The 10,407-nt window shown below is 53.0% G+C and overlaps 1 protein-coding gene across 1 annotated transcript; it reads right to left on the bottom strand.

Annotated features, from left to right (window-relative positions):
- Positions 1-5,379: 5,379 nt before the first annotated feature.
- Positions 5,380-5,637, bottom strand: CCOS01_16794 (uncharacterized protein; the record flags this gene model as incomplete). The annotated part of the gene is made up of 1 exon (XM_060464930.1): positions 5,380-5,637. The coding sequence occupies one exon, from the start codon at positions 5,635-5,637 to the stop codon at positions 5,380-5,382; it is 258 nt and encodes an 85-aa protein (XP_060304597.1).
- Between the last annotated feature and the right edge of the window lie 4,770 nt (positions 5,638-10,407).

Here is a 10,407-nt window from a genome sequence, read left to right as displayed (position 1 = left end):
TTTGGAGAGATTGGACATATATCCGGGTTGAAGAGCTGTGATTGAGTCGAGGTGGAATTTTGTTCCTTTGTGTATTCTTTGATCGAATAAAAGAGGTATCAAGTCTGTGTTGTTTTTGGCGACGAGGCCCTACTGTGTCCCACTAGTGATTAATGTAGAGAGGTTGTTGACGATGTGGTCGTGCCTGGGATGGTCGGCCTGTATAAAGTAGTATTTGGAGAGGATGCGGAAAGTTGATGTGAGGTGAGGCTGGACAATTGGTGAAGAGAGAGTAAGAGGTAGTGGTGCAGCTAATCAAGCCGCAGGAGGGTGAGGCGCAAGTGAAGTATTATACCAGCCAGGAGAGAGATGCGGATCGAGGCAGAGAGGAGGTAGAAAGCTCGGGAGGTCAGCGGGCAGAGGGGGTGGGCCGAAGCAAAGTATCTCAACGAGGGGACCTGGGCCGGTCGGCATGGATGGAGGGAAAGGGAAGGAGTGTGCAGAAAGCTGAATGGGGTGGAGGAGTGTATGGGAGTGTTTGGAGAGGGGGAAAAGAATTGGGTATAGGGTAGACCAGAGATGAGCATGGGGCATGGGAAAGAGAATTGCGCACCTTTGGCACCTTGTGGTCGCTGTCTGGGATGCCACAAAAGGTACGTGGGTTGAGGTACCGGACCTCTCTGTAGTGAGATGAGGTACCTTCACGCACTTCAGCAAAAAGAGGTACCTCACCTCAGTGAGGCAGGTAGGTCCTGGGTTTACCTCAATGTGCCTGGAGACTGAAGTCAGGGTGTCAGTGTGTGTCTTCCCCCCCAGCGGCGACAACGACAGCAGGCAGTGGCGCACCTGTACGTACCTGACAGCCTACTTGATTCGGGCAGGGGTCGAGAATGAGTGCGAAGAGAAAGTACGTACCCTGACAAGGAAAGGCCGGAGCCACAGCGTGGAAGGTCCGGTCGTGAGGTAGCCACCGTGTACGACACCCCCTTCAGACCACCCCCCCCCCCTTGGCGACCCCCAAGTCCCCTCATCAGGGCCACTTCCCTCTCTCTCTCACTCTCATTCACTCCAGGAGAGGTACCTCTCTCTCTTCGTTATTACGAGCACCCCTTGCTCAGCGGTTCCAGCTCCAATTCTCTCTGCAGGGTAGCTCCCCGAGTCTTCGCGGCGGGCGGCTACGCACCCCGGGGTGGGGTATGTGTGGACTCTCCTCCTTTCCCCTCTCCTTCTCTGTTTTCGCTCTCACACTCTGGGGCCTCTTCCGGGGCTTATTGTCTAGGTACTTCTCAAAAAAAAAGCTCCCGCGGAAGAGGGAGAGGGAGAGGGGACTCGACGCACGATGGTAATCTCTAAACTCTCAACTTCCCGTACCTTTCTGTATTGGTAGGGGCTGTCGTGATAACAGCATTATTGGATGTCCATGTCATTTTGCCTTCTTAGACATTCGAGCCGAACTACCTTGCATTTCTCGGCTTCCTGACAAAATTGACCAAGAGTTTTCTGCTTCCGAGACCGACAGTTTACGAACGAGTGACATGGTCTGAGTGGGTGATGCGCAGCCAAGTTTTCCGCCTTTTACACATAATTTTTTCTCTCTCCTGCACTCCAAGGCCCCTCCTCTCATTTGCTGTGTATCGTACACCCCTGGTCGCTTATCCCCATTCTTATATCCATTTAATGACCTGAAGCAGTCTTGTATTTTTATTTTTATTTTTATATTTTTTTCCAACCAGCCCCGATCCCAATCGATCAGTCTATCCCCTCTCCTACCTCTAGGCTCTAGCCGCACATGCGACGCAGACCGACAACAGAAGACGGTTCCTGGGCCGGCCATATGCCTGCTGGTGACCGTGTGTGCCTGGCTTGCTGGCTTTTCCCTGGTCGTTCCATCCTGTTCTGGGCCCGTTGTGCTGTCGATTTCGATCGGGATTGCGCATGCCATTTGCCCTACGGTGCCAACTTCCTTGCTTTCGGGCCTCGCTTGGTGACAAGGGACCAGGACTTGCATTCAGTCATTTCCTCCTTTGGGCAACATCTCCACCTGTCTGAGCCGGCAAGAAACCCTATATCGTCTTTTAAACAACGATCGATCAACTTGCGAGCTGAGTTGACTGTAGTCTGAGGAGATGAAGTTCCGGCGCGTCAAACCACCATCGGGAGGTCTCGTGTGCTTCTCTTTCCGCCAATGCTCTTCGTTTGAGACTGCACGCAACTTTACAGACTGAGCCGTCTGGACATCGCTACTGTTCACATGGCCATGGAACCAGCGTAAAATGTCCAGGTGGTCAAGATGACTGCCCTCTGGTGGAGCTTCTCACATTGTGTAGACGACGTATCCTTTTCCGGCGCACTTCAGATAGGTCCTGAAATCAGCACTATTTTCAGGGTCCTTTCAATGTTTGCTCTTTTGGCGACAACATGTCTGTCAACCCAGCTGACCACTGGGTGAGCATGAGTCGTTGTGTGCTCCCAAATCCGTCCAGCACGCGATTCCTCATAGCCAAATGGGCCTTGCCGCTCAGGAATCTTGAGGAAGATCGCGATCTCGAAGAAAAAGTGGACGCACCTGACTCGGCCGTATTTCTCGGACCAGGAGGAGAGTAAGAAAGAAAGAGGAATTTAAGACCCTGCGCGAACCGAGGGCCCGCGAGGGTGACGTCAGTGGTCCGTTGAGGCTGCTAGACGATGCCTCCTCTTTTCAAGCCCCGACTATAGCTTAACTAACCGTACTCCGTACCCTGACTACCCAAGACTTGGGCCCGGGGCGGCGTCGAAGCAAGGCTCTCGATGGTCGAGGTTGTCCACAAACAGTAGACTGCCCACTCGCTGCGGATCCGTGTTATGAAGAGACTCCTGCTCCGACCCAACAAGGCGGGTAGCCTGTTGGAGACAGCGAAGGCCTGCTCAAGGATTCAGAAGAGAAAGGGTCGTCGGCGTTGCTCTTGTGAGGTGTCAGTTGGGACCTTGCGCGTATGGCCGGTCAAGCGGGCCCTCGTTATCGTCGAATATCCAGCTATGGTGGTTTAACAACATGCCTTTGTAAATGAAGAGCAACAGCTTAGGACGGCAATGCTCCAAAACCTACCTGGGGGTGAGAGGGTACCTGACTTCGCGCGGCTTCAGCAGTAAGATGCTTCCCTAACTTGGCTGGCGTGAGGTACGAGCAAGGGCAGAAAAGAAGGGGCGGTTGACACACACGCCCCTCCCCCCCCCCTCGTCCGACGCAGTCCCCATGTACCTTAAGCTCTGCAGGGCCCCCTCGGTACGTCCTTTGGGGAGGGAAAATTTCCTCCTTCCAATGTCGTCATATCTATGTCAAGCTCATTGCGGTACTTGTAGGTGTGCATTCCGCCCAAAGGTACCGACACAGAACGACAGGGAAACAATGTACTTCCAGCTCTATGTAGGCTGAACCCCCTCGACCGGGCGTCAAGCCAACTCCACGCGACACGCGAATTCTTTTTTGTTTCGCAACGTTCGTCCTGAGGTTGCGAGAGAAAAGTTGAGTCTCGTTTCAACAGAGAACAGAGATTGACCGTGGTACCTACTGCTGCCGACAGAAAGATGAAGCGCTTTGAAGAGTCTAAATGTCAGCTCAGTTGCTTCCCGAGCCTTCCGCAACCCGACTTTTTTTTTTTTTTTGACGGTGAAGAGAAGTCTAAAGCCGTTTTATCCATGCTTTGACAACCACCGTCTATGCGATTGATTCGGCGCGAGAGAGAGAGAGAGAGAGAGGAACACCTACGGTACCATGGGCACTGTTGTGCATGGGAACGGCGGTCATCTGAGAGAGGCACGTAGCGCAAAGTAGGTACTAGGCTTCCGGACGAATCACTGAATCTGAACCCAATCCAAATGTCAAGGTTCGCGTGCTCGAAAGGGAAACTGGGCGAGTTGTTGCGCTGGGGCTATGGGCAAGGATGCTGTAACGGCTGCCGCATCTTTGGATAATTGAACCGTCATCAAATCGGCCGGAGAGCCCTTCCAGAAGTCCCTTTACAATCTCCAGTTTACATACGAGCCCGGGTCATAGGCTAGTTGCCAACTATGTAGAGCTGGGGGTTTCGCTCAGCGGCCTGGCCTCGTGCTGTGAGCAATAAGTCCTAATCCAACCCTCCCGGATGTGTGGCTCAACTAACGATGCCGGCAAGAGCTCAACTGAGTTCCGGGAGCGTATTTCCGAAAGACAAGCAGGTTTAGTAGCAGCGATATCCTTGAATGTTAGCACCATGTACAGCACGAAGCAAGCCCTCGTGGATTTCAATGTGCAGAGAGACGACAAGACTCAAGAGGAGTCGACAAAAGCGGTTCGAGGGCTCTGGTAAGTCAGGGAATGACCTCGGGTTTGGGAGGGGAAGAGAGTTGTGCCAGAAACGGTACAGGTTATGGGGAAAGGAAGCCGGAAAAGAAAAGTAAGAAAGGGCGTAAGGGTCAAAGGCAGCCTATCAGCAAGGGCTAATGGAACGGATGAGCCTCCCGATCAAGTGGGAAACGGGTTGTGATGTGGCGTCGAAGGGTCTTCTAGCTTGCTTATGCTTGTCCACTTGCCAAGCTGAGAAGGGAAATAATCGTCCACGATCGAGATCTCTCTCTGTGGCTCGTGACAACTTGAGAAGTACCGAAGAACTGAAGTCAGTTAGGAAACGTTCCGGAGTGTTGGGGTTGGGCTCTGATGGGGAATCAAGCTATGCGATTTTGGGAGGTAAGCGGAACTCGAAGCATCCCCGTCTATCGGCAATGATTGGCGCGCAGCTCCGATTGTAGCGAATAGCTCTACGTAGTATACTTACGGATTAGCAGCGGCGAGCGCATTTACTTGCAATTGCTTTCCCAGCTGTGCCAGCCTGCCTAGCAAGGTTTAGGCAGACGGGTGAGGATCACTAAGTGCTAGACCAGGGTGACCTGAAGCGCCTTACTGCTTTGGTAGTAAATGATTCCCGTCCACCTGGTTGTTTCTGGCAGCACCGTCTTAATGCCGTCGAGGCACCCCCTTGAGGTTCTCCCGTCGCCTGTCACGCATCGTTACGCCGTCTGGGAAGAAACTTCAAAAGCCAAGTACACGAGGGATGGATAGATGACGGTCTTCATGATCACCCGAGTGGCGGAAAGAAGACACATCACTCACCAGATAATCTGTCAAGATCTCAAGCCAGAGACTTTTCAACCTTGCAAAGCTACTCGAATGCCTAGGTTTATCTCCGCATGGCAGGGGGGCCGATCTTCTATTTTGACTTGCTGAAAACCTGAATCCGAGGCCAATAGTATGGCATTCTTTCACAAATGCATGCTTTCGCAATCGTCGATGTTCGAGAATTGTTTGCGAAATCTTCTCGAGTCTCCAATGTTTCCATCGCTACCATCTGCTCGCTTAGAGGTGTTCGTTGATCATTGTCCGTGATGTCAGAAGACGCGAAAAGACGGCAATCTTTGCTTCAATGAAGTCCGGCACTGCTTCCTGAGTCCTTCTCCTCTTTGCTGTGACGTGACAGCACTGTCCCCGTGGGCCCAGACCCAGGGCTGATGGTCTGGTCGTTTTCGCGACTGTGTGATAGTGGCTCGCTGCAGACGGTGCCCATGTTTATCTGTGAGTTCACGAGTAAGTGACCCTGCCGCAATGTAACAGATGAGAGGTGGAACGATCGCTGAGATAATCACCATCAATCAAATTGAGCGAGGTATGCTGATACACCGGCCAACCTTTGAGTGATGGTAGATATTTGGCCGTTTGTCAGAAACATGGTGCGCAATGTCAAAAAGCACCGTCGGCCTTTAGCTGTCCTGTTTTTGGCGGGTTAGCATAGTAGCGGAGTTTTCTCCGGTCGACATCTGTATGGCTGGACAATCGGCAGGCGAAACCCTCGCAAGCGGTATGGTGCACGTTCCAGAAAACGGGAACGGTGGCTTCCCATACGGATACATAGGTAGGCCCAGGTAGGTAGGGAAGTAGTTACCGCCAGGTACCGTGCTGTGGGCAGAGGTGTACTAGGTATGTAATGCCCTGAATGGCACCACCAGTTGACGAACTCATGGAACGTGGACCATACACACCTGCCGTTTAGAACTAAGGTATCCGTAAGGTTGGGCAACCTGGGCACCAGCACCAAAGAAGACAAGACTGCTTACTTAAGACGAGGAGGGACGGATGCACGGCTATCAGATACGTACCGCACAGAGTTGCTTCTAGCTCTCGACCGGTGAGGCAGCTTGGAGCCGCGGCTACAAAGGTACTCCTAGTCCAACTTACATGGTGTGTGCATGCTTCAACAACGAGACACGACATCTACGGAATCGACGTGACAAGTTTGGGAGTCGCGGAGGGGAAGCTCCAGAGCATCGGGGCTACGCGAGGCGAGGGCACACGACGCAGGGCGAGAAATCAGGGACGAGGAGGACCCTAGGGGCATTCTGGTGTTGGGGTGATGAACTGGCCAGTCTCAGTGATCCAGCAAAGTCTGCAACTGCAAGTGTAATGCCATGGCAATCGCCATATAACAAACAGATCGCGATTGCCATGGGAGGAGATGGGGTTTCGGGGACGTGTGGCTCCAAAAGGCGGCGGCGCTAATGCTTCGCCATTCCAAGGAACGAGTCGGCGGGTTGGGCAAAGCAAGTTTTTTTTTTTTATCCCTCTCCTTTGCGGCGTCACAGAGTTTGAAGGGTCCTACGGCTGACTGCTCTCACCAGTGAACCTCGAGATCTCGAGAATGGCAGTGAATCGGGGTTTAAAAAAGCGTATGGGCCCTATTGTGCTCAAAACGGGCTGGGCGGACTAGCGGGCAGGTGCGGCCCCACCAAGGTTCCTTGCACCTGATTGATGTTGGTGTGTTGTAACTTGTGTTGCTTGCTGGACCCCTCGACGAACTGCCATTGTTAGATAACCCCTGCTCCCAGCCGCCCGTCTTCGGGCCCTTTGAGTAGATACTTGAGGATCGTAGTAAGATAGGTTGATCAGGAAGTACCCAGCTGGGGTGAGAAGGGGGTGGCTGTAGACGTAGTCCTGCGTCCCCCTCTTCCCTGCTTTGCGACATCCGGAATGGTGCCCCAGAGTTCCTGCCCTTGAGGTTCCTTACCCCATTTTGGCTCTGATCCTAATATCCGCTTGCGAGGTGCTCCGTACCTTATCATGTATCCGTCCTCCTCGTCAAGTGCCCCTTTAAATTATCTACGGTAGCCTCTTGTAAGTCCGGACATGCAACTATCCAGTCAATTCTGCTCCTCTTCTCCTCACATCCTTCTTCGTCTGCCTCACTTCCCCCGTCCCGTCACTTCTCCAACGCTCCACGTCCCTGTGGCGCAATCACCGGAGAGCGAACAACGGTGCCACACATGTACGTACAATCCCATGTGGTGGTGACTTGTCCCTCATCGACGATGGCTGAGGTAGGCATGGTGCATCATTTGGTATGTATTTTCCGATCTCCAGGGTCTTAGCTGCTCCGTCGGACAGCGCCGTTCAACCAATCCAGACACGGAACCCACACCAGTCCGTTTGCCGTCAATCATGCGATGCGCCGCCGCTGCCCTGCTTATTTACCCACTGGCGTGGACATCCCCTCTATTCCTCACCTCTATTGCCTCAGTCTCTTGCGAATGCTATGAATGGTCTTGTTGGAGTTGAAGAAGGTTTCGTTCCCGTTCCTTTGTGCGCATCTGCCAGTCTATTACAATTCCAGACTTTATTCCAAGTCTCTTACCCCGTCGGGAATCATTGCTCTGTCTTGCAATTGGACCAGGTACGGATGAAATCCGACGGTGATCCAAACAAGGTACCGTTCGGACTGGATTCCGTCGCGTCCTTCGAGGGCGTTCCTAAGGTACTGCGCACCCAGATAAGCCCATCAGGTACCTTTGGTATGTCATGTAAGTAAAATCATGAGGTACCTCCCTGGCCAGTACGGATACGGAGACTGCGACTATTTCTACGTGAACGGTTACTTCGCGCAGTTCGCACATTGCATTTTTAAGGGTGCAAGTCCAACCCGACAGCCCCGCAAACCTGCGCCCCGTTTTACTTTCCCGTCCAATTCCTTGGAGAACGTCTGTGGACGCTAGGCGTGCGACGTGCGGTGTGCGGTGTGCGCGCGCGCGCACTCTTGACTCTCGAGTCTCCCCTCTTATCCCCACCTCCATCCTCAGCTCTATGTATACACACTAGATCGACGATCACGACCCCTAGGGTACCGAACCAAGGTCCCTCGCTGTTACCGAGTAGTCTTACTCTTGACGGAGCCCAACCCAACTAATGCACCATTCAGACCCTGAAGATAACGTCGCACCAGCCGCAGAATATTCCGCCTGATCACAACTGATCACCGATCACCGATCCCGATTGACAGGCACACACGTTCCGGAGTGCCTGCTCCGGTACGATGTGCCTCTGCTTTTGCACCATTTAATGCATGCGAATACAATACACAGCACGCACTCTCAGGCCGGTCACTCTGCGACGACAAGACATGAATATGCGCATATTTGCTGCAGACAATCATCTCGAGAGCTGGAGTATTGAGGCGTACACAGGGCAACGCTTCCTTCGGAACCAATTGAATATGAGGCGCGAAGAAACGACGGCTGATATGTTTTACCTCGCTGTATTGGTTCATTCATTTCTCGACCCAGCACGGTCGCCGACATCAACGCCCATTGCTGAAGATCAAAATATGGTTACTGAGCAGCTCTCAGGTCCATACTCCCACGACTCCGTGCTCCATACCTACTCCATACCCATCACTCGCGGCGGGTCTTTTGTCGTCCTTCAACCGCCAGAGTGACGTAGGTACGGATACACAGGTCTCTCGCAAGACATCTGATCCCCGAAGACGAAAACTCTCTTGCCGCCCCTCGCCATCTCTCTTTCGCGCAGTCGCGACAGCTCCACTCGTGCCAGAAATACCACAGGGACATGGCAGATTGTAGCCTTCCAACGCACCTGGCGCAGCTACCCTATCCTGGTTTCAACCACGCCGTGGTGCCGGGCGGATACATCGGGTGCCCCTTGGCAAGGCCTAGACGAGTCCACAATCCTATTCCACTCCACCGGCAAACTGTGAAAGAGACACCTCTCCCCACTGCGGGATGGAGCTTCATTACCTAAGGTAAGGTAGCTCCATGTATTTTATGCATCTAGACAGCTATCCGGACCTTGCTGTGTGCCTTGCTGGCAGACCCAGCAGACTGACAGAGAGTGACAGAAGAACCGTATCAGGCTTGCCCTGCGCGCTTATGCCTGCACCCTGACAGTTTACTTTCATTTGGGTTAAGCATATACAGACAGATGTCCGAATTCCAACTCATAGCATGGGCGCAGAAAGAAACAGGTTCTTTGCCTCCTTACGCGCAACCCCTACGATCACGGGTGCGCGGTGTCCCGGTGTAACTCGCATTGAGTATTGACTGAATGCAGGTGCTGGCTGACACGTTGTACACAATGATTGTCTGCTCGTCTCTTCGCCCTCGTTGCCGCTTCAGTGGTCGAGTATGCCTCATCCTTCTCTTCCTCCAACAAGATCGCGGTCCACGATTCAGCGTCCTGTTTCGACTTATCCTGAAAACGCTGTTCTTTTTAGGGACCTCCAACAAAGCGTGCTCTCAGTCTCCGGGCCGGCTTCAATTCAGTAAATGCACGTATCTCTCCGTTTTCTGCCTGCGTTTCGAGTGTACTTGTTTCTCCACCTTGTCTTGCACCCATCCAACCAGCTGGCGTTGTAGCGCCGTCCTTGAACGCTGCAGCCGGGTCCAGTTGGTCGGGGAAGAAGGGTGCCTCCCCGCAGTCCGGCTGGGGACCAATATAATCCAACATCACCCTCACGTCATTGGGTTTTCATCCCTACGTCTTCCCCGAAGACGGGGCATTGGCAGGTGGGCCCTTGCGAGTGGCCTGTCTTTCGGTTTCTTTCTTTAATCGTCCTTTTCCCCTCGAGGCTCAATTCGAATTCAACTGGCGTCAGCTTGAACGACAAATTTTCTGAACTCGGAATATTGGCCCGCCAAGCTGTCAAGCAAAGACGGAGTGCTCCTGGGTCCTGGTTTCACAGAGAGAAGCCTCCGAGCGGTTGGAAAGACACGAGATCAACGATAACGGACCCTCGGACTGTCAACCAACGGAATGCTGTCTGGCAATTTTTCCTTTCTTTTATCGGGGGAATGAAATTGCTAACCCTGATAGGTCACGACCTAAGGTAGGTACTTATCCGTACCGCGTAAGGTTATGTATCTTCGGTACGTACTGCCAGGCCTGTTTCTTCGTGCACTTAGTCCCTTGTTGCCTGAGGTCTTCTGGGGAACAAGTCGTCTGCTACTGGGGGCTTCCCTGCGTTTATCAAGACGATCCTCTGGTCCCTGAAGTTCTGGACCGTCCTCTTAACATGGGGTCCAGCTGCAGCCACAAAGTCAAATTTCGGAGGTGCCATCAAAGCGAACTGCCAGACC

The sequence above is a fragment of the Colletotrichum costaricense genome, assembly GCF_030867565.1.
Source record: "Colletotrichum costaricense strain IMI 309622 chromosome Unknown Scaffold_33.1, whole genome shotgun sequence".
NCBI lineage: Eukaryota > Fungi > Ascomycota > Sordariomycetes > Glomerellales > Glomerellaceae > Colletotrichum > Colletotrichum costaricense.
This window is presented reverse-complemented; position numbering and strand designations above follow the sequence as displayed.